At 47.1% G+C, this 24,926-nt stretch overlaps 2 protein-coding genes across 2 annotated transcripts; one reads left to right on the plus strand and one right to left on the minus strand.

The window, feature by feature from the left end:
- Nucleotides 1-8,847: 8,847 nt before the first annotated feature.
- LOC128727489 (uncharacterized) lies at nucleotides 8,848-15,034 on the plus strand. The gene is made up of 3 exons (XM_053821408.1): nucleotides 8,848-8,972; nucleotides 11,708-11,864; nucleotides 11,950-15,034. Exons 2-3 carry the CDS (start codon nucleotides 11,716-11,718, stop codon nucleotides 14,840-14,842), a joined length of 3,042 nt encoding a protein of 1,013 aa, XP_053677383.1. The 5' UTR covers nucleotides 8,848-8,972; nucleotides 11,708-11,715; the 3' UTR covers nucleotides 14,843-15,034.
- A 64-nt stretch (nucleotides 15,035-15,098) lies between these two features.
- Nucleotides 15,099-20,462, minus strand: LOC128727490 (U1 small nuclear ribonucleoprotein 70 kDa). Its single transcript, XM_053821409.1, has 6 exons — nucleotides 20,319-20,462; nucleotides 20,064-20,246; nucleotides 19,843-19,987; nucleotides 16,762-17,013; nucleotides 16,303-16,677; nucleotides 15,099-15,976 (listed from the first exon to the last, which is right to left on the minus strand). The coding sequence occupies exons 1-6, from the start codon at nucleotides 20,460-20,462 to the stop codon at nucleotides 15,792-15,794; spliced, it is 1,284 nt and encodes a 427-aa protein (XP_053677384.1). The 3' UTR covers nucleotides 15,099-15,791.
- Between the last annotated feature and the right edge of the window lie 4,464 nt (nucleotides 20,463-24,926).

The raw sequence follows: 24,926 nt of genomic DNA on the forward strand, positions 1-24,926 counted from the left end.
GGTGAATGCTGGAAGTAAGCAGAAAGGATATTCGATGAGAAAAAATTGAAATAAATAGCTTCAATTTGATACCTTATCATCTTCAAAACACATCTAAAAACAAAATTATCATCAAAACTGTTGCTCGTGCAATTTTTTTCTCTCTCTAACGCCTGCTACATTAAAGTCTGTCACGCGCCTTGTTTAAGACGCGTGTTTACGATATCGTTCGTCCAACACGTGTGGCCCGTTTCGAATGGCGATCAAGTGAAAACCCGTAAATCATTACCAAACGGCTCAGCTCACAAACCGGGAAGCCAGCTACGGTATGCAGTGGATTGAGGGAATTCAATGCACGTTACTGCAACGTTTTTGCTTTGGCTTTTTCCCAACCCACTTTCACGGTTTTCGATGGAAAAAGAACATTCTGATCTCTCGCGCTTTTATTAAACAGCTGTTTAGCATCAGCATAGTGGAAGGGTTTAAAATTTCCTTCGGCAAGAGTTAGTTGTGTTCTTTTTAACCGTCTTGTAAAATTCCTTTAAGGAGACGATCGGAGGAACAACTTAGTAACTTCAACGAAGTTTGATATTTTCTTCTTAAAATAGGTTTAAACAATATGTTGACCTACCCAATCGTGTGTGTTGCGTTTTGACCACTGTGCAAGTGAAAAAATCAACGCAATGGCAGACTACAATAATAAAATCAACGAGACGGATTAAACGAGCAGAATAATAAATCCGTTCGTAATAAAATCTTATTTGTTCAACAAATGGACGGTTGGAGTGTTTTCAATTGGACAACTGTTTTCACGAGCATGGGTCATAATTGCAGATTTCACGCCAATAATCATAAATCCGCATTCCAACACCACCGAGTGTGTAAACGTGGCTGCTTACAAATACAACGGAGGACGCTTCTGTGTTGAGTGAACGCGAGAATATAACAAGTGACAGCAATTTATAAACAAATTTGTGAGTCTGTTGATCATAAACATGCGTTAAAGATGAAGTGCAAAATGCAATAAATCTTTCGCAAAACGCAGGGACCGTTTTGAGCACCTATTTACAACAGGTTCATGTTTGTTTAGAACACACATTCGATTGCTTTTCATTCTGTTCGATGACCCAATTCACGTTCACGTTTTCTATCCTATATCTGCTTTTTTATTTTCACACTCGTGTTATCAACCTACTCCAAATATTGTTTTAAAATCCCATCAAACTGCTCCTGCTTCCTGTCATCGACCTCCGGCCTGTTGACGTGTCGAACAGTGAAACTCGCGTCTCACGGAAATCTCACGGGCTGTCCCATTTCCCTGCTCCACGTCAGCCCCACATGTCCGCCCCGACGAAAGAGGCTCGCGCACGAAACGGAACTGAGCCGTTCAGGCAGCCGGAAAATGTGCAGGCCACGTTCCTGTGAGCCAGTCGAGATCGAGCAATCGAGCAATGTTCGATCGAGATTATGTGTGTGTGTGTTTTTTTTCACCCTCCCGAATGACGTACGCCATACCGGAACGAATGACGCATGTATGCCGATGGAAACTTTCGATTGGAACGCAAACACTCGCGCATCCAAAGTCTGCGATCCGGTACAAACCTTCCCGGATAGCTTTCCAGCACTTGTTCCCCCATTCATTCGGCTCCAGCGCTGGCCGTCGATTTGTTTTCCAACCCCGTTCCGTATGCGGTCGAAGAAAAACACCCCACTCTGCTTCGGCATGCTACCCGGAGCAGTGAAGCAGGAACGCCAAATTGCCAAATATGCAACCCTCGCACCTCCGGCTTTACGCTCCCGGAACAAACACCCACACCCGGTGGTGAAGCAGAGCGTTTTCCGTTGCTCTTTTTTTTCCGGCGGATCGCGCTCATTTTCCTGGCATCCGTGTTTGCGTTCCACATGGCACCCCGTGTCCTGGCACCTTTCGATTGCTCCGCTCGTGGGTTGATGAATATTATTGATTGCCACGGCCGATGCGATATTTTTGCAAAATAAACTAAGCCTTTTTTGTTGCTGCTGGTGCTTCTTCTCGTGTCGCTCTGACGGTTTGGTGCAGGCATTAATGGTGCCTTCGGCGTTCCGTATCCGTGCGTTCCGTGAACGGGAGTCACGCGCGGCGAAACGGCGAGAATCCAATGGCAACGGTTAGTGAACACGCTATCATTGTTATAATTGCTCCAGCAGAGTCATTGAACTGCAGTAGCTCAATCGCGCGAGCGAATACTGCGAATACGTGCTGTTCGAGTGATGGACCGTGTGATCTAAACACGAGCGCGCACCGGCCTCGTCCATAACCAGGCGCCTCCATCGGGAGCGATGACGCGGCACGGAACTGCTATCATAGAAGGGGATTTCAATCCATTACTATAATGAGGCCAGGAAGTACTCGCTCAAGCTGATAGCGTTATCGTGCGCTCAAAGGGAACGGAAATTTGCATAAATTTATCATCAAAAAATTTAATTATTTCAAAAAGCAAAAAGTCTATCTGCTTCTACAGAAGTTATCATTGGTTTAAAAATTTTCTCTCATCATTCTTCTTTAAAAAAAAATCACTTTCCATTTTTTGTATAAAGAAAATAAACCGTGTAATAGACTTCAGAGTTCAAAAATGGATCACTGTAGAAAGTATTTCATTTTAAGAGTACTTTATTATTATTAGTTGTTACTAAAACAATATACAAATACTAGAATGGAAGGGGATTGGAACAACGGCATAGCATAGTAGTGCAGCACAAAGCAGATTTCAAGCATTTGACTATTATGAAAATCGTACTTTGATTTGAAATATGCACGAAAATTATGATAATAAATTGATTACTCATCTGGGCACATCTTGCTCCCCACGATTGTGCACTCGATGGCACTAACCATTATACTGCAGGTTCCATTGGAACGATTTGTGTCCAAATTGTTGCCATTCAGGTGCGATTTCTTTTACTCCCGCGGTGTAATACTGTTGTAAAAATCTAATCCATCAGTGCCATGCACCCAACACCCGGTCCTAGGCACACGCAAGGACCTTCGTGTGTGGCGCACTGTTCAAGGTTCAAACCAACGAACTAACAGCAACTAGCAGAAAAAAAAACAAGAATCCCAATGCTGTCTACAGCACTCCGAGGGTTCCTCTTCAGTCTCCAATCATGACAATTCCGTGCGCTCCATGGCGTGACCGAGCCAAGTTGTAATCGAATTCGCTACACTTTGCTCACGTTAGTCCACCCGCTCTTTACACCAATAGCGGCAAAAAGGGATGAACCGGATTGGCGTTTTCTTTTACCCCAGCTCCACCAAACAAGCGCCCATTTTGCGGGGAATAGTTTTGCGGGTCTTCTATCAGCGCTACCATTCACGCCCTGGCTCGAAGGTCGCCACTCCGGTCGAAGTGGCTTCATTACTCACGAGCACGGGCTTTGTGATTACGGTGCGATTCACACCGTTGCAAAATGGGCTCGAAATCGCATGCCATGCAGCGGACGTCCACCGATTAATGGTCCACGTAATAGTGCTTCTTCGCGGGTTGTTCTCCATACCTGGGTGTCCCTTTTTTGGCTTGGTCTTTAGTCACACTTTGATGCGTGAAGCAAAGAAAAAAGAGCAACTGCGTCAAGGGGAAAAAAGTATCAGGAACTTTTCCCGATGGATGTTTTTTTACGATTTTTAAGGACGTACTTTCGCAACGACAAAACCCAAGAGACACAGGCGCGAGAAACTCACCATATCACGATCGTTGACAGGGAGAGAATTAATAGGGGTGTAATTTATATGTTCGTGCCCATCGGATGAAGTGAGCGAGAGAAACAATAAAACAACCCATTCGAGGATCGCGTGCTCCTTCAAAAACACCCGTCCCGTTGAGCCGAAGTTAGGGTAGGCAATGGTCGTAACGAAACTACACTCCAGAGACGCTGGAGTTATACCTTCTACCACGAGGACGAACAGCAAGAACGGTGAATTAAAGTCCCAAGACCACCCACTGAATCAGGTCACATTCGACCCCCACAGGGTGGTTGCGAGAATGCGTTTTTTGTGCGGTTTCGTCGGTCGAATGGCTCCGTACGAAATGCTCGATTATTCCAATTTCCTTCGCCGATTCCAGGTGCCCTAGATACGGAGCGTAATGTGAGTAGGAACCCTACCTAGAGTCCTATTCACCGCGGTTCCGGTTCGGGGTCACGTGTAACCTGCGCCCCGGATTTGCATGCACTTAAACGGGAGCCCAACAACGCACCCTCTTTATGCAGCTGGCTGGGTGGCATTCCTGCCCCACGTGACCTTCGCGTAAAAAAAGGAACCACTATCAAGTGGCTACCGTGGAGGGAAATCGATTTTCCACTGCAAATGACTCGGTTGTTGTAGTGTGTTGATGTGCTTGTGTTCTTACGAGGTAAATTGAACCAATCCCAGTGGATTGCGTTGAGGGTGCATTTAAATAAACCCATTCTTTTCCCAAGTACCCCCGGCGCTGACACTTCGCGGACAGATATTCAGCGAGAAATGACACTCCGAATCACGGGAAAAAAATAACAGAAGAACGAGAGAAAGCGAGTTGCGAACAAAACGCAAAACAAACGGCGTGTTGATGAATGTGCAACGCAACCCAACGAGAGCAGGGTTCTATTTTTGTGTGACCATTTCAGTGACATGTTTAGCGGACCAAACGGTAGGTGTGAAGCAAAAAAAAAGGCCCACACACATGACCTATTAACAACCGAACGTCCAAACGACAACAAAAGTACAAACATTTTCGGACAAAACAATCAACTGCGATTTTTTTTTGTCGTTATAGCATGTAGCTGCAGGCAGGGAAGTTACTTTTGCGTAGGAAATCACGCTCATGACACCTAAACGATCGGCAATTTGACTTGAGCTCGCAAAACCAGACGCATCCCAAGAAAAATGTTGCCATTTTATCTTACTCAAACGTCCGGATTGCTTGTAATATTTTCACGAACAAATTGGTGATATTTGTAGTATTTGAATGTATCTTTATCCAAATTTATTTCACTCCCCAGCTTGAAATTTTAAATCTGAATAGCGCCTCAGGCTAAAGGATTATGCTATTCCACGTTTATTTTATTATTATGTTAACTTGGTGAAATTTAAACCAACCATTAGAAATCGAAATCGAGCTGAAAATTGTGGTGTTTTCTAACAAACAACATTGGTATTTGATCGGCTCTTGAGAACCGACAATTAAACAATTTTTCCAAAACATCTTCCACAACCAAACCAGACTAAGACGAATTTATGATATTGCAACATAGTGGAAATAGCCAACCATAACCTCGTCCACCATCAGCTGGTGGCCGTTTAGGTCGATCGCATTAGAAGGTGAACTCACCGCGACTGCTTGTTTACTTTAGTGCGAGGTCGAACTCAAACCCGCGAAACACAACCCGCACATCCTCAACCAAACCCCATCCTTTGCCGGTCAGCGTCATCTTCGCCCTATTCCCGCCATAACGAAGATGGATCTATTTTCGTCCCAATATCGTTCCCTTCTGCCCACGCCTTTGCGTAGCCGGATCTTCCGTTCGATCGTTCGCACCGGACTGCCTCCGAATGGTCCACGCTTCCGAAGCCTAATGAGGCATACGTTAACCTTTCGGCCCCGAGTCCACCGCCTTCGGCAAGCCGGAAGTGGGAAAGGGCACGACGGACGCGTTTTATTTTTATGCCAAAAACGGTCACCCTCGCGTCCGGTGAAGGTTGCCGGTCTAATAATAACCTTGACACTAAGTAGCAAACATACCGTTTGGAAAATGGTGCTGTCGCAGGATCTAATGGAGCGTCTGTTGGGAATCGTCGGTTTGATGGTTAGACTAGGTTGGCTAAGGACCTGTCGTAAATGGCTTCGAATGGCATCTTACCTTTCTGATGGAAAACTCCTTCTTTTTGGGTATTAATTTTGAGTATCACAGGCGCTTCTTAACGCTTTTCCGCACTTCACAATTGACTGAGGCTTGTTTGTTAATGTTTAAGGTCATTCACACTCCTTTTGCAGACGGAATTTTATTCACAATCCACCACAAACCAACGGCACCAGTCATTTTTCATCCAGCACAATACGATCGCTTTTCCCTTCCAGCTGATTTGTGGCCGCTTTTCCGGGTTGCGTCGACGTGTGCATCGGGCCACTTCAGTCACCGCGAACTGGGAACCACTCTCTTTCCCATTCTCTACCACCTACTTCACGTCGTGTTCCGATTTCACGGGGTGGAAACTCAAACGAAGGAAAACCCGTTCCGTGTGACAGTGACGAGTGTCAAACGGGCACCTCCGACAGAAAAAAAGGAAACACTTTAAACGCCAGCCCAACCCGCGATGCCTACTACGATGCGGTGGAAAATGCCGCCTTTTGATAGACTGCTGCTGCTGCTGTTGCTGCCGCTACGAGATGGCTGTGTGCCTTTTTCACGTTTTCATTTCCCGACCCACGGAGACGGGACTTCTGTTTGACACGCTCGCGAGCCCGGAGGAAAAAACTGCCGAAAAATACTTTGACCGATAAGCAGGACTGGAAGGGCGCACGACACTCAATCTTTCACCGACCCACCGACGGGGTGTTGCTTGGTTGTTGGTTTTGTTTTAGCGTTGCTGTTGTTGTTCTGTTGTTGCTGGTGTTGCTTTTCGCGCACGTTCACGGTGGTGCGGGTTTGCCGGTTTTGTGGTGCGAAAACTAAAATGAACACGCGCGCGAACGCCACCCAATGTGACGGCACGCTCTCACCAACGGTTGGGTGGAAAATGAGGAAAATCGGAAAAGCGCTGCAACGTTTTTATACGCCAAGGCTGCAATCCTCGGCTGCCGAACGCGAGAGCACGCGAGCGCCGGAAGGAGAGCAACGCGAACGCCATCGGCTTATGCTCAGGTGGACAGGACGTGCGTTTAGGCGCCAATTGTTTGTTTGAACAAAAGACTGTGAGCTGAAGAAACACCTGCGAAGAAGAGTAACGAGCATAACGAGCATACCTTTATCGGAAGAGTTACGGCATTACGGTGTCATCATAGATAAGATAAGTAACTAATTTTAAAATGTTGTAGATGAGTTTATAATTTTGTGCAACATCTGTTTTTTTGTTCATTGTTTTTGCTATGGCCTACATCGGCTTCTTAGTTGCCAACATATTCAAAAAGTTCATGGCCTTTTCTCTTCATTTTTGCTCGACATGCTCAGGAACTACAATAATGCTTAATGTTGGATCATGCTGGTTCTTGGTTAAAATGGCCTTTGTAGTTCATAAGGACTGGTTCATGCTGGTTCACGAAACATCGCTAAGAAATGTGAAAAATTGAGCAGAAATCAAAGCACGTTTTTAACTGAACGTTCTCCTCCAGGAAGCCATCGTAATGGCAACATTAGTCGTTGCTCCTAAAACAATGCACTCTCGTGAAGCGAACACGAAATGCACACGGAGCTGCATGCTTGCATAAACTATTTCACATCGATAAAGCTGGCACGTAAATCATGCACTCACGGCACGGTAAGAGCAATGAATTACCGTGACCTTCGCATAGCAACGGCTTAAAGGCTATCGGATGTGTCTTTACACGAAATCCAACACCCTCTGGTTCGGCGGATAAAACGACTCATTCATTGACCATGAATCTGACGTGGCAGCTAGGGAGCAAAAGGAGCTACTACAACCAAACTGTATGAATGCCAATGAGCGCCACATAAATCGTACGATGATCTCCTCCTTCTCTTGGCCACATCCTTTCATCCCCCCAGGAAGGCTGAGGAATATTATTTATAATCAATTTCCGAGCATCTCGCCAACGCCTTCCGAAGAGAGATGAGCTCAGACGGCATGATTCACTGCACACAGGGTGCAGGAAACTAACAAAACGCCTCGAGGCTAAACTTCAACCCGACGGCACTGGATGGGAGAGCCCTTGTTCACCTTCGATCCCTCGCGGCATTGACCAGTAGGTGCTTCCCTTAGTGACACCGAAACGATAATTAGCTGCCCCGGTGGAGGTTCACCACAGCAACCCTCACGTGGGTGATCGATTGGATTGGAGCCTGGGGATCGTGGTGGGTGGAACCGAGAGCAATGTTTACTTGAACCTCCCCACCCAAGGGGTGGGTAAACACACACTGGCGTGCGCGCGCGAAAAATCGAAACGTAAATTAGTAGCGCTAAGTGGTCGTATGTGTATTCTCCCGACCGCGGTCTCGCTCGCGATCGCTCGATGAGTCGTAAATAGTTGAGAACGCAGCAACAACAAACAAGAACATTCGCTGGTGGGGGGTGGGATTCGCTTCGTCGCATCGTGACGTCATGCACGTTCATTTGGGCAACCGCAAAAACCGGTCCAGAGCGTGCAAGGGGACGTTCTACTTTATGCTGCGTTAAAATAAAACAAAAATCGTCCAAATAAATGGGCTGTAACGGTTAGCGTTTCGACTAAATCACATGAAATTGCAGCCCTTCCAGGCACAAGATAATGTAGTATAATGGACGTATAGTGGAGAGAACCGACTGAACAGCGAGAAAATGAGAATCGAGATATGTTTTTCCTTTCGGTTGATGATTTTCTCTCCGTCCGAATGAATCGCGAGAATTGTTCGGGCGCAAATGCACCCGTAAAGTGTTCACACAAACAATGCTCCATGCGTCACCCCTAACCCCTAACCCTCTGCCCCTGGAAAAAAAACTCACCCTCGATTCCAGCGCCCACCTGATCGTGGGATCGCGATCGCGAATGGGCGAACCGCGAGCGAGATAAAACCCGCGCACGTTAGTCTTCTCCCGGCGTTGATCTCGATCGCACCGTTTCGCGTGGGGCTTCGTCTGCGTGGCTGGCCGAGCGTTATAGTTTGGGTGGATTTGTTTGTTTGTTTGTGTTTTTTTCCTACGTTCAACCCCCACCCTAGTTTTTTGTCACCACCCGAACCTAGATCTAGTGCGCGGGCTAGTCGTGGCACGTATACACGCGCAACACGCCGGTCATATCGTGGGGAGCTGAGCAGCCGGTCCAAAGGTGAGAAACCCGCCAGGGGGTGGCACCTGGAGTGGGAGACCCAACAAAACCCGTTCCAACCCGTTAACGACCCCATCGCAGAAAGGGGGCTGATTTGGAGGGCCACTTTTCCGAGCTGTCAACGAGTGTTATCTAAACCAAAACAATCGTCTTTCCGGTGTTCACACACCCCGGCAACCTCATTTAAGGGCCTACTAGCCCTGGTAAGCTGTTGACAGAGACATACCGGTGCGTGCGTAATTCTCAGGGTGCTGCAGCCATCGAAGCAGATTGCACTTGAAGTTGATTCAATTATCTGTAATTTGGTTCGATTGAATTTAGCCGTTTGGTTCAAGGAAGGGAACCGATCACGATCACGATCTCGGTCACTCGTCAGTTGAGATGTAATCTATGCTTCATGGCCGGTGTGTCACTAAACGATTGAGATGCAAATTAAAGGCTAGAAAGAGAGAACAGCACAATGAGTTCAATGGCGAATGGCACGGTAAACGACTCATCACTTTCCGACGACGCATAAGCGAATGCTGTCTACCGTCAGAGACGAGATGACATCATGGTTTTTATTTCCCGTGTGCGCCTGTTCGCGAGTGCGTGTGGTTCTGTGCGAAGCATTGCTCTATGTGTGTGACCTCCAGGTTTGGTGCAGAAATGGCGCCTCAAAACAGCGTTAACTGTGCCGAGGAGAGCAATGGTTGCTGCGATGCAAATGAAGATTGCCACCTGTCAAGCTTTCCCGGGTGTGTAAACAAACCCTAGAACAAACGGGGTGCCGTTGCACAAACTCATACCGCTAGGTGATGCAATTTGCTCTGCATTGGCCTGGAGATGGGTCCAGAAATACCGAGAGCCACTTGTTGTCGCGATCCGCATCGCAAGCTAGAAACTATTCCGCGCCGTGGCTCGTGTCATGTGACCGATCACGTAATCACGTTTCACGCTGCAAACACCACCGTCCCAAATGAAACGGATGGTTGGGAAGCAACGCGAGCTTCATATTAGGCTCCATTTTGAGAGGAAGTACGCATTGCCCGCGTGCCACGTGTTGGTGGAGGCGCCCTGTTTTACTGGCGCCAAAAACAAACGTTGACCATCAACCTTGTGGCTCACGCATTCCAGAGAAGCACCCGTTAGTGAGTGTGTTAACTCTGATCGTTATCGGTTTCCCTGATATGGAAGCGACTGATTGGATAGCGACATGGTACATCAGATCTAGCAGGGTCGTTAGATCGGTGTCGAACGTTGTGTCTAACATCGTGTACACCAAAAGCAAAAAAAAGCTACCATTACTTTCCTCCGCAATCTACCGGCAATCTAACGAACGTGACAGCACTATTAATCAGACACACGCGACGGGATGGCGTGGAGGCAGGGCCGCTCATTACAGCTACTTACTGCTGTTTGTCAGCGCCAGAACATGTACAAAAACGGATGCTTTTTTCTGCTATCTACGATTTAAGGTCGAACAATTTCTGTACGTGGTGGAATGAGGTACCTTGACAACTTCCCCGTTGCATCATCACCGATCGGATGCAGCTAAAGCTCTCGATGATGATCAGCAGAAAGCGTTAGATCACACTAAATAAGGCTGCAAAAATCACGCTCAAAGCAATGGCGTAACGAATCGTTTAAAGTTTCTTGACGTCTTGACGTGTTGTTATCATTCTTGCTGTTTTTGTAACAACACCATTGCACGTCGTTCTGGCTGGTCTCCATCGTTCGAACCTGCTCGGTTGTGGAGGGAAGTAAACTTTATTTTTCGAACCTACGCACAGACGGATGCACATGGCCAATTAACGCCTTCCCGCAAACATTCCCACCATAATGGACTCCAGATTGTCCGCTCGTCCGGTGCTCAGCCATATCAGTATCGATAACATGGCAGTATCTATTGGCGCAACCGTTTGGCAACTTTCGATCGAGCCGGCCCTCGGGTGGTTACAAAACGCCGTGGACACATTTCATCGAACCGGGAGCTAATTGGTAAGCAGAGCCAAACGCTGCCAAGTGTCAAGCGATCCAGAAGAGATGAACCCTTTTCGCGGCCAACTGCGGTCGTCTGTGCGGGGCAATTAACACCGATTCGCTGTCGAGACACGTCTGAGCGATTTTAGGCGAGAACAGCAGATGTAAATAGCGTTCGGTAAATGACTCTATATTTTTCCAGTTGCTAAACCGTCCTCATAGATTGTTGGGAGTCGGTGAACACAAGGTTTCTGTAACTAAATTTATGTTTTAAGCGTTTGGTAATATTTAACATTTTTCCGACTAAGAATAAGTTGTGAAATTTCGATTCAAAAGTTGTGTTAATTTTGATTTGTGATTTGTTAATTTGTTAAACAGAATCCACAAACGGCCTTCCGTTGAAAAGTACCAAAATGTAAACCTCTTGCGAACAAAAGCCAACCATTTAGAAACGCGTGCTCAAAGTGGTGCTCACCATTTTTGGGGTTTTAACCACGCACCAGCGGGCAAGAGTGTATTTTAGGGGTCTAGAAGAACCTCCCATCATCTCGGAGTACTCGGTTCTCTTGATCCGGGCCCATTTCTAGCGATTGCCCGGTATGACTGTGGGCAAGTTTCCGTAAAAGGGTGGGGTCGTCCCATGTGCTGACGGTTCCACGTACAACTCAATAAGACGACGTCCGATCGACGTGTAATACGTGCCGTCGAGCATTTCCGCCTCCCATTTAATCACCTTCTAGTTGTAAAGCAACCTTGTTTTGTTTGGCTTCCAGATTTCTAGATGGGAAACGCGCTGTGTAAAGAGCCCCGGACGGGCTCGAACCCGGGCACGGGCAACACGTTCAGCAACCTTAGCAGCGTGATCTGCCCGAACGGGCTCGGCAAAGGTAAAACACATCCCATGCGCAAGACATACTTCACTCGCAGCGCGTAAGTACAGCCGGAAAATGATCCATCGATCCTCGATGCAGTCTAACGCAGCCTTTTTTCCATTCCTCCCACTGACCCGTTGCAGAGTGGATGCCTCGAAGAAGACAACGTCCGCAACCGGATGGCAGAGCGTGGGTCTATTCGTGCCAGATGGTTCAGGGCGTCAGCAGAAGGTGATCGATACGCCACCGGTGGCGCCACCACGTAAGAAACGAGGAGCAACCTTGGACGGTCGTTACCGATCCGATGAGTCGCTTGGAGTGAAGAACGGTTTCCGGGAGGTGTTCGGACGAGAGAGCCGTCGTCATTCGTGTGAACTTCCGGCGGCCGTCACACGACCAGCCAGTGTACCACCACCTCGACCGGAAGTGGCCGCCTTACCAGCACGCCAAACGTCCTGCTTCGAGATAGACGCCAGTAACGACGCATTCAGTGATTTCTCTAAGGTACCGACGACGGCAGAGCTGGAGAAAACGCCCTGTACGTCGCAAATCCCACGCGTTGGAAACCGGAAATCGGACAAGTTTTTCGGGGAACGTCTAGCAGACTCACTCTCTCTCGAGCGGGAATCGGCTGGATCTACAGCACCACAGGTGGAGCAGAAACGACGCAGCGAAAGAACGACCCCACCACGGGATGACGTCGACAAGATCGAGAAGTTTGTCGAGCAGAACAAAACGGCTAACGCTGCAGAACAGCAGAAAGTCGACAAGCGATCGGAGAAACTCGAAACGAGTGTCCCAAAGATAGATACCGATCCGGTGAAAGCTGAGGGTGAAGATTTGATGAAGTACATCGATCGTACGGTCAGCGGAGACAATCAGATCGGTCGGCGGGCAGAGTTCCTGATGGCCATGCTGGAGGACTACAACGACAGCGTGCGATATTCTGGCATGGAACCGGTTGAGGAACCTCTGATCGTGCCGAAACGGCGCAAGAGCAAACACATCTGCGATGATCATGATCACATGCACAACAAGCTTCAGGATCACGAGAGAGAAGCATCCGCAGGAAGCATGATCCGGACGGAAGTCTCCATTGAGCAGGCTCCACGAAAGCCGAGTCGGGACTTTTCACGCTACAAACCGATTGACGTAGAGGATCCCTCCGAGGGATCGGACGCTGATGGCAAGAGCAATGCCGTGCGACCTGTTCGAACTAAGCAACGAGTGAAGACTCGAGATAAACCACTTTCATCGCCTCCACCGCCACCACGAAAGTTCCAGAAGAGTCACTCCGAGACGCAGTTCACTGAGATGTCCAAACCACCTCCGGCATCACCTACGGAACAGGATGCTCAGCCCAAGGTACACACGCCTCGCACGCTCAAGCGCATCATCTCCATGCCGACGACAACGGACTACTTTGGCGCGGGCAATAGTACACCTGGACGTTCAGACACTCCTCAGCGGCCGGTACTGATGAAGAGCTCGAGTTCCAGCTCGTTCTCGGGTGTTGATCTACAGCGTACGCGCATCAGCGTCACTCGTTTCACGCCGGAGGACTACGCCATTCATCACTCCTCGGGAGCGGACGATCTGGTAAAGCCCAAGTCCAAGCTGACGACGCGCAAAATTTCATGGAAATCTAACGAGCCGCCTGCCATCTGTCGCACGCCAACTCCAACACCAGGCGATCAGCCTGGTGAAAGTGCAAGCTTCACGATCGGTGGCACAGCGGTGGTAACTTCTGGTGGCGATGGTCCGTTACTTAGTCCTCCTGAGATACCGCATCGCAAACGCTCAGATGTATCTACCGGGCAGGAATCCGTTGGCACCCTCGAACGCCAGGAACCCGCTGAAGATTCGGCACCGGAAGCGATGACGAATGCCGGACACGATCACGAGGATTCCAGTTTGCGGCAGTTCTGTCTGGGATCGTTCATCGAGTCGAGCAGGGTGTTGCAACACCACGACGTGGTCAACGTGCTAGATCGCGTGTACAGCGCATCAGATAAGAAAGAGAACATCATAGAGCAGTTCCAGTCGTTCCTAGAGGACGCGATCAGCTCCGAGCTGAGTGAACCGAATCCAACCAACCCGAATGTGTCCAAGCTGCTGGAGAAGTTGTCCCAGACTAGCTCGAGCAGCCAGCTGGAGAACGAAAAGCTTCAGCTAGTTGGTTCGAGCCACTCCTCGATGTCTGAAGTAGACGACTGTTTCGATCCCGAATTCGAGAAGATCGAAAAGTCAGAAATTGTGGGCGATCTGCCGAAGATCGATCACGTGCCCAAGCACGCTGGCAGTAGGCGACGTGACAGCATCGAGTATATGAGTGATTGGTTCGGGGGTGACTCGGACGGTTCCACTACAACGCTGTCGGTTGGTGCAGGCAGTGAGGACAGGGGCAATGAACAACGAAGCACCGTCAAACCGCTGGCCATCCACCCGCGATTTAGCTCGCGTAAGGAAAGCATCGAGGACGTCGGTGGTTGGTTCTCGAACCACAATGTGCTTCGACCGTCCTTTGGGGAGGAATTCGAACCAAATCGCCGCTTACGGCGCGGATCTGATGGATTCCTTGGGTACGACCTACAGCGCCAGTATCCTTTTGGAAAAGGGCGCGATCGATCCGACTCGCTATCGGCTGAGATGTTCGAGGATATCACGAAGCTGCAGGAGGAGCATAGTAATCAACCGCCACGGACGATTCCACTGAACCCGCCCCGAAAGAAGGTGCTCGAACACCGCAACAGTTCCGATGCGTTGCTGATGAAGGTCCTAAACAAACCGCATCTCGCAACGAACCTCCATCACCATCACAGTCAGGGCGAGGACGTCAAACCGAATCGCACACCGGAACCGGCACAACACGTGGACGAGAGTAACCCACTGCTGGAGGCACCCGAGGACAAATTAGCAACGACGGAAGAGGAACCATCCCGCGGACCAGCTCCGATAGCGCAGAGTGAAGAGCGCGATCACAGCGAACATTCCACGTTGCTGAAGTTCCTCTCGAAGGAGAAACTCGTCGAGTGACCACGCCGCAAGGAGGAACCCTGCGAAGCCCTTCATGGGAAGCCGCAATGAATTAGTCAGTATTATACGTTTTACCGCACGCTTGTTTCCAGCGTAAAAGCATCACCAGGTGGGTCTGTTCCATAGGAGTGCACCGCCAGATATGTTGTATAACACGTTCTTGCCTTTTTAGTGATAGAATAAACTTAATTCAATACATTTATGTGCTGTATGTTCTTTCGATGAATATTAACACGTGGTAAGATAAGAATCTTTGTGTTGCATATGAATTTATTGAAATGTTTACGTACACAGTACTGTGGGAAAACTCTGTCGGTGCCGGAGTTTCTTCCTGACCCACGGACACAACGAGATTATGCGTTAGCTCATCCGTTTAGAGGAGAAAATTTCGAGGTGCACTTAAAGCTGCTCCTCCTTCTTGGCATTACTTTAACTTACATTGCCAGCTCCGTTGCGTATCCAAACGCGACAAGCATATCCACAACATAAATCGACACCTTTAATCAACAGGCCGAGATCATTACATTACATTACAATCCCAAAGTTCAATCAAATAGAGTGCCACTTTTACAGCTTGTGGAAATGGAAAAGCACTGCGTACAGGCTACAATAAACGTGGCATAACGTCGTTTGGACGAAGCGTACGTTTTGCACAGGAAATGCGTTAGAAAAACAGCTCAACAAATTACAGGCTGCCGATGCAACTCGGCTCGTACATTGTGCGCAACACTACAGCGAACGGCAGAGGACGAAAAGATACTTTGTTATCAAGAAAAATTTAACCTAAGAAACTACACAGCAGCATGAACGCATGTTACCCCTTGGAATTGGAAGCTGCAATTGGAAGGCGCTTTTCTTGTGCGCGGACCATAGCCGTGCGGGTGTTTTCCCAGAATTCGGGAACAATGATACCCGCCAGCTGCGTGTCCTTCGCCACGCAGTCCTTCGATTAGTAGCCCTGACCGTTGTCATAATCACCATCATCGTCCCCATTGTTGGTGGTATAGCCGCGTCCATTGTCCGCTCGAAGATGCGGAGGTTCGTGCTCGTGCGGATGATACTTCTCCTCTTCACCATCCTCATACTTAACCTGCGACTGGTACTGCGAGTATTGGGCACTGTAGTCGGGATAATCTGCAAGGACGAGCGAACAAAATGGTGCATATAAATATTTCCAGCTTTGCTACAGCACTTCCTTTACCCACTTTAGCGAACTATATTAGAGTGCCTTAGGGACAAGCATTTTAAAATATGTACGAAATTTAGATACTACCAAACAGTTAACCACTCCACAACTGATAGCCCTGGAACTTCGCGACAACGATCGTGTAATCTAGCAACTAACCAAGGGATCGACGCAGGGATACCCTTCACCATTACGGGTACCACCACGGATCCGAACGTTGCGCGGACGTGTTTTCCCTGGCACTTATTGAATAAAACAAAATTCGCTTACTTACCATCGATCGGTTCCTCCTTGATCTTGATCTCCCCATCGCGGAAGTCAGGTTTACGTTCCTTGCGCTCGCCACCGCTATTCCCTGGGCCACCACCACCACGTTCACCCCGATCACGATCGCCTCCACGATCGCGTTCACTGCGCTTGTGCCGGTTCTTTTCGGCTCGATCGCGTTCGCGCGAGCGGCTACGCTTCCGTTTCCGATCCTTGTCCCGATCTCTGCTCCGCTCGCGCTCACGCTCACGATCCTTATCCCACCGGTCGCCACGTTCTTCCATCTCACGTTCGCGACTACGACGGCGCCGGTTGCGATCTTTCGATCTACTCCGATGGCGCCGATCGCGATCACGAGAACGAGATCTACGTCGTTCAAACCCTTAGAACAGAGAGAAAAAGAGAGATATAATTAAGATCCATCCATGCAATTTGGGCTAGTTTTCCCAGGCCAGCAGCTACTTACGATTTTCCGGCCGATCCCGTTCCCGACGATCGCGATCCTCCCGTTCGCGCTCGAGTCGGTAACGTTCCCGTTCGCGCTCGTTGTCCTCGCGGCCAGAGTGCTTGATGTTCACGTCGGGACCACCACGTCGCGTACCACCCAATCCACCACCGAGTCTTCGTGGGAGCCATCCTTTCACTGTGCGGGCTCGCTCTACGTCCACCAGGACACGCTTACCGTCTATTTTCTTACCATCCGCGTGTTTGTAGGCCGCTGTTGGTTAGGTCCAGAGGTTCGATGGACAGTCCGTGCAGCAGAAGGATATGAAGCCGTCGCAGAATGCCGCCGCGCAACGCAGAGACCACAAGTGGGGCATTCATACATATTCATACACATTGAGATCATTGTACACGCACAGTAGAAGGAAGACATGCGACAGTGCGCCAGGGCGGAAAAAAGAGAGTCGAAAGAGAAAAGAAAATAGTACAAAACGGGCCGAGAGGGCGTTCGCGGCTCTGGGTTTCAGGGTGCTTTCCCAATGTGGCACAACGCACGGCCTAATCATGTGGAGTAGAGAGTACTACTGGGAGATCGAACCTGCACTTCCCTGCGTTTGCTGATGGCTCAGGATGGAGGAAATTCAAGAATGATAACACAATGCATAGGACTGTAACCCGTAACGACACGCTTCTTTTGTACACTTTCAGACGTTCTTTGCACTACTTATGGCCTACCTGGTAGCATGCGGTGCAAGCGTTACAGAACAAGAGATTAAGTTGAGTTCTTCTAGATAGTAAAGAATAGTACCGGCAGGAGCTATGACTAACCTACTGCATCCATCGCTCCTTCTCACCTTACTTCAAACTAGGAGAAATGAGATGCTTTTCCGCAGGCTACCTACAACCATTTCGCTGGGTTGTCGAACTGGGCATACCTACCAGAAAAAAATGGAATACACGTTGGTAGGAGGCATTTCCGGAGCAGTTAGCTTACGGCAAAGAGAAGGTCGCTACATCACGACCTAAGGGGGACTGATGCTAGCGGGGACGAGGAAACGAGAGACAAAAAGCACTGTTTCAACTCGCCTCCCACTGAGATCTCTTGCACACGTCCACTTCCGGTGGGGGATCATATTTCCAAATTAAAAAAAGTTCGACTCTTGGTGAAAGGGGAGTTTGGAATTGAAAAGATTGAATTGAATTTCTTGTCTTCTTCGTGTCCAGTTCATACCACATAACTTACACGACGCATATTGTCTTGAATCTCTGTACCGTGTCACCGTTTACCTGTGATGCGCAAACACCATACTTACGTAAGGGAAAACGGTAGCTAACGCGGAGAATAAAACCTGAAGTATCAATCCCAAATCAACGTCACCTTCCTGTCCCGCTCTCGGGTACGCTTTTTCCCAACACCGGAACTTGTCCAGGGGAACAACGAAGGAAGAAAAAGGGAAGACGGGGAACCGTCGCGCACCATCCGAAACCGCAACCGGTGTACCTACTAACCACCCGGGGCGGCACGGTCCAACGGGGCTGGGATGTCCCTGCAGCATAACCGTTGCCTTTCGGTTATGGATGGGTATGTTGTTTGTATCGTTTTGTATTGATATGTTGTTTAGCTTTATATTATTTTTGTAGTGAGTTTGATTTGATTTTAGAAGGGACAAGTTACCATTCATGGATCGCAATTCCTCCGGCACCGATATACTAACCATTATCGTGTGTACGCAATAACCACAACAGCAGCAACCAACCAACCAACCAATGGTACGGTACGGAACTGTTTGCAGAGCACTTACGTTTCGTTTTGGTTTAACTTACAGTATGCAGTTTTACCGAAAAATGTTACCGTAACAATATCCAGAGCTTACCATCACACCTTATCATTTATGTTAAGTGAGCACACTTACACGGCTGGCAAAGGAGCGTTTCCGTTGCGGAGTTGAACTTGGGCTGAACGAGGAAGAGACAGAGTGAGAAATAGCGAGGTTTTTTTTCTGCGCGCGCGATTCTAGAGCATCCAACATTAGGGGTGTAGCTAGGCGTAGAACAATCGTATCCGATTCTAGAGACCATTCAATCCCAGCCGTTCCAGTTATGCAAAGTTGCGTGCGACTAGACATAAAATAAGCTACGCACATGGAAGGCACTGGTGAGGGAAAGCAAATTATGGCGAAACTCCTTTGAAAGTGTATTTCCAATAGAAGCCAAAATTGGATGATTACGACTGTTTGCTGTACTAACATATTCTCTTCCTCGCGACTCCTCGCAGCATATGAGTGATGCATCTGAACGCAAACGCTACAACTGCCCGCCGTGGTCCGCTCCGGGAGAGGACCAACACTCCGTAAGTGATATGATGCTTTTGGCTTCGTTTTCTGCTGCTGCTTGGATGGAAATTTTGGTGAAAGAAACAACATAGCGACCGAAAGGTTTTGTTTTTGTGTTTTGAATGTTTGTTCTTCTCTTACCGAATGGGCGCCGGTTACCGACAACCTACGCATACAAACCTACCAACGTTCGTGTACGTTCATCTACAGAGTAAGCATATAATGTCTTGTAAGTTGTAAGTTCCGCACAGCGAAATCTACAATGAAAAACAGTTACTCACGCATGATTTAGGTGTTAAATATGGAACTTTGAAAACTTCTTACACTGGATGTTACTGCGGTCCGGGACAGACAAAACAAACCCATAAAAAGTTACACACATCGTGTCCTGTAATCGCCGTTCCATGTAATAATCGATTCGAAACAAACAATACGTTTACTCGTTTCCGCGGGAGAACGTTACCTGAGCTTCCATTGTTTTCTTCAAACACCTTTTTTGTTCGTTTTGCAAACGTTTAAACCAACACGTAGAAATGCAACACTCTAAGGGTGTTGCATAATAAAAATATAACATAAATATGTAAGCTATCGTACAACGGCTGGTGAAAAGGAAATAAGCACGGTTGACGATCATCAGACTTGGCAGTAGTTATTTACACACGGATCGCTAAATCGGGGGATCGATGGGACGAACGGAACCACAGGATCGAGATTCCGACAGGAACAATATTTTAACGTTATCCACTGTCATCTATTACCCCGGTACTCACCATGCATGTCCCGTTCATGTTCATACTCAATAAAAGCGTATCCACGCGGCTTGCCCGTTTCCTTGTCGTTGTTCATGATAATTTTCTTAATATTACCGTAAATTTCAAACTCTCGTCGAAGCTTCGATTCTGATGTGTCATAATTCTAAAACAAAACAAATATGGATCGAATTTAGATTTAAATCCATAAAGCATCACCTAAGTTACAATGCACTACATACAATGCGAGCAACGAACAGAGTTTTGAACGGATCTTCCGTCGCTTCCAGCAGCTGGTTCGGATCCCATGTAGCTATTTCTCGCTCGAGCTTGTACGCAACCTGTTCGGCTCGTTCCCTGCGACGCCTTTCTAGGCGCTCCTCACGAGTTTCAACGCGCGTAGGAGGAGGTGTGTCCTTGGGATCCTGCGAATGTAGAATGGTGTTCTTGTAGTTCAACTGAAAATCAACGCAAAGGCAAACGAACGAAAAACTTACCTCGAAACAATCGAGGAATCCTCCGACTCCCAAGTAGCCCTGGGATTTCTTTTCATGCGGAAGCTTGTCTGGTGGTGCCAGGTACGGAATAGGATCGCGGGGAGCAAAGAGGGCAAGCAAGTTCGGTGGTAAATACTGCGTCATATTGTTGAGATTTGCACAGTACTTTTTCTCTCAACAGCAGCCGACAATTTTCACTCTTAGCTACGGATGTGATCCTGCTCAAAACATGGCAAGAACAGTTTCTTTATGAGATTTTCACCTATTCAATACAGCAATGAAGCGAAAAAATGGATGCGTAGTCTTCTTTGTCTTCTTATGCGAATACGAAATGTTTTTCGCGAAGTTTCCAACACGTGATATTCACACGTGTTACAAACTTTGAGTTTATCACGTGCGTTTGTCAATTATCTATTCCGAAAAGAAACGTTTAAACGGAATTCAATGATTAAACTATGTTTTATGTTAAAATAATAGCAGTCTTCGCTGAGCAGCTTACCAAACGAAACAATCGCACACACAGACTGAACTTGTCAAGCCAAATGTCACTTGAAGCATGTTTTCTACTATTCTGGAGATGGAAATGATTTCCGTTGTTTTTTGTACTGAAGCTAACACAATAGACATGCCGAAATAATGAGCACTACAACAACTCACATAAATTTTAGTAATATTATTTTGATGCTAAAATATTATAAAGTTTCAAATCATTCCGTTTGAAAACAATCCCTATGAAAAATGTACATGAGTACATATGAAATCGCTTATGGTTATAATTTTATTCCTTGTTATAGCATCCATTGTAGATGTATGCATTTTTCTGTCTGCTTATCTATTGCTGGCCTTGATATAGAAAACTTTGTCATCATACGGAAAAAGTAATGATAGATCAATCAATCATCAATATTTGGGAGATGGTTCGACCACGTGAAGAGTTCAACACATGGCTGTAAAAGCATCACAAATTTGTCAAAATATGGCTGTTTACCAATTGCTGTCATATTCTGGTTGGTTTACTTTTTCGTTGTTAAAGTTTAAAAGTTCTGTGAAAATAAGAAAATTGGTGTAACGTTTCCTTAACAATTAAATTTCAAATCGGCAGGGAGATTTTGCTTTCGTCAAGCACTACGATTTTGTTTGGGTGTGTTCTGGATGGCTGCATCTCGTGCCGTACCGTGGCATAACTTCATGGGATAGCAAGAGCAAGAAGAAGAAGTAGTGGACGAGAAGAAAAGATACGCATCGCTTTGATGTGAGGTAAAATTACGCGCTTTGGTTGTTCTTCTCTGTACTTCCGTGTGCTTTTTATACAAGTAGTGCTCGGTACTCGTTCGAAGGACAAATAAACAAATCATTTGATGCACGTAACGGTGCATTCGTTTCACCAGCGCGCTCCCTCGGTCTTCTCGCCTGTGCAGCAGTTCCCATGAACGTAGTTGCTATCTTTCTGATTTACGACGGTGCGACGTGCGTTTTGGGAGCTTTGTGATTCGTGCCTAGTGTGAGTTTAGATCTTTTGTGGACTCCCACACGTTACACGTTCTGCTCACAAACGGGCTAAGAATCTGAAAGTGTGAATTCGGAAGGCGCAAGGAGGTTGTGAGTGAGATAAACGGGCCGTTTTTTTCTGATAGCCATTTTGCTTTCTGTCATTATTCCCACCGTCTTTGAGGGCTTCGCTCGCTCACTCTCGCCAACGCGCTCGTTCCGATGCTTGCTCTCTTTTCTTCCCACGCGTGGTCCCTGGTCCTGTGAACGCCACACTACGGATAAGTCCCACTCTAGGGCGCGTTTGGCAGCAAGAAAAAAAACAAGCCAACGAATAAAAAACACGGCTCGATCGAGGGAAGGTGAAGAAAACCTTTTTACGAACCGCTGCTCGGTTACGGTGGAGTGTGGCGGGGTGGTCCGTGCGTGAAACAAGACGCGGTTGGCAGTGATTCGTGCGTGCGTGCGTGCATGCAACCGGTCAAGCAAGAAGGGTGAGCGGCCGCGCGGCAGAGACAAAGAAGGCAAGGCAAAAAGAAAAACATTCCGCAAGAAGCGATGTTCGACGGTAACGAAAGAGTTGTTCTTGGATTCGGAGTGTGGGATGGCTCTGCTATCGCGCGTTCGAGCGATGTTATCTATCGTGAGCAAGCTTAGATTTGTCGCGCTATCGGTGATTTTTCGTCCTTCCCAGCACTCGCCAAACCCCTTGTGCTGTTGCGCCGTCATTTAGGACGCCCGACAAAGGCAGGCAAATAATAGCACGGAACGTCCGTTGACAGTTCGTTTTACTTTGCGGATGTCCTTTATTTCTCCGATCGCAGCAGCCATGTCCTACAGTAGCTTTTGGGAGTTTTGGAAGCATACCATCCAGCGAGTTTTCGAGCTCCGTTTCGCTTCGATTGTAATAATCAATAAACCTGTTCCGATTTTAGGTGTTTTTGTTTTGGTCGTGCGAACGTAGGGTTTTTGGAGCATTTTGCGTATCCCAAATTCCGGACGGCCTCAAATCCTGTGACCCTTTCGTGTCTGAAACGACCGCACCGGGCATCGTGTTTGTGTGTGATTAACCGTGTGTAAAAGTGTTACCGGTAGCCGCGCGCGCGATTGTCAAATTTTCTTCAATCTTTCTCTGACGCAGTGATTTTATTGCAAAAAAGTGTTGTGTTTATTGTGGTCCATTCTGGTGAACTGCATAGCTGTGTTCAGCCAGTGAACGTTTCCAGATTCCAGGGCCACATTTGGAACCATCTGCTCTCGACGTGCTACTTGAATGCCCCTACGGTGCGGTCAGCAATCGTGTCCTGCTAGAATTCTATCAAACATCGACGGCAAGCGGACGGCTTCCGCGACGAGGCAGAGAAAATGTTTTTCAGTAAGTGATAATACCGGTGATCTATGGAAGGTGGATTTTTTGCGCGTTCTGTCTATCGAAGATCAAATCCGACAATTTGGATTGTGTTTCGCAGCATTCTCAAAGAAAATAGTGATAGACAAGAGTGAATACTTCAATTTGTGCCATAAATACAGAGAGATCATTCTAAACAAAGCTAGGCCAGCTGCGAGTTGAGTTGTCCTGAAGAGGGACAAAACGTGCATCCAGTGTGGTTCGCGCAAAACAATGATTAATTTTGAAATTCGGATTAGAATACTCATAGTTTGCTTTACTTCTAGATTCACAAACGCGCAATCATGGATCGCACCCAGCCAAAACAGCGGCTCTTGATCTTAGGAAAAAAATTAAACCAGTTACTGATTATATTGCAACCTGTGCACGGAAACAGTTCGGCTCGTAGACGCGGGAATGCGTAAAATACTGTCGGTGGGATGGCACACGACATATGAAGAAGCGAGGCGGCAGAGAGCTTTTCTCCCCTGCGAGCCACTGCTTCCAGGCGCGAAATGATAAGCGAGATAGGAGTGGTTTTAAAATCGCGAGTATATGTACAGTTCGCTGCTGTCCGTGCTTGAAAAATCGCAGACGGCGCATAATCACACATGTCGGTCGTACTAAATGCTACAATTCCATGCATTTTTGAGGGAATGTACCCTATACGTTTCCAAATAATGAATACCTGCTATGTTACGATGCTAGCTGTGCATTATTGTATCGTATGACTTAATAGATTGTCGCGTGAGTTTTCAGAAAGGTCTCTTGAACATTATTTATATACGAGCAACCCCCAGTTACTGTCGTATGTACTGTAGATTTTTTTTGATACTATTATTTTACGCGAGAATCCTGCAATCCCGTTGTGTTTGATTTTATATTTGAACACCAATTGCAAGATAATCGTTTATATGTGTCTAAGATGATTGAAGCGTTTTGAATTGAGTTCGAAAGTTGTATTGGGAAGCGTTTTATTGCTTCGTAACTTAGGTAACGATTGAGGCTAGCGTAGCTGTGTTTCGAACATACATTTTCGCTCTGTTTTCGCCCGGTTGTGGCTGGACTACGTTCGAAAATGCGATTGCTCTCAAATACAATCAAGTTAACTCACTTAATGTTTCGATGTTTTCTATCTTTTTCCAGCTCAAAACCTCGGTGATATTTTCAATGAAAATGATCCCGTGAATTCCCTGAAGAAGATCGCTACTGCAAAGGAAAAAAATGCAAGGTATGTAATGATTTCTAAACACATATATTATGAAATGCATTGTGAATGTGTCTCTCGCCCTGTGTTGTTATGAAAACTCATTAAACTATGATTATCTTGAGATAATTGTGGATTGTGGATTGTGCATGTATTCGGAAGAAATTTATAACACTTTCACAGGTTTATATTAAATCAATTGACCCGGGTTACTTTTGGGTTTGAGAATGATTCCTTACTTTTGTATTGCGCTTGATATGTTGAAATAATCTATTAAATAAGATTTCAATCTTATGTAAGGGAATGGCGTTACGATAAGGCTCGATGTCTCGATATGTCGAGTTGTTTTTGGTGCTACCGTTGCACAAATATAAAATATAGATTTTATTACTGCATTTCATGGTTTGTGAAAAAACTATAATGATTACAAAACGAAATAAGTTCGACCTACTTGATGTGTAGTGTACGAATTGCATTTTTGAAGCTTTTCACTGCTTCTGTTGACCGAGATTGAACTCGTTCCTGC

This window comes from Anopheles nili, chromosome 3 (genome assembly GCF_943737925.1).
Source record: "Anopheles nili chromosome 3, idAnoNiliSN_F5_01, whole genome shotgun sequence".
NCBI lineage: Eukaryota > Metazoa > Arthropoda > Insecta > Diptera > Culicidae > Anopheles > Anopheles nili.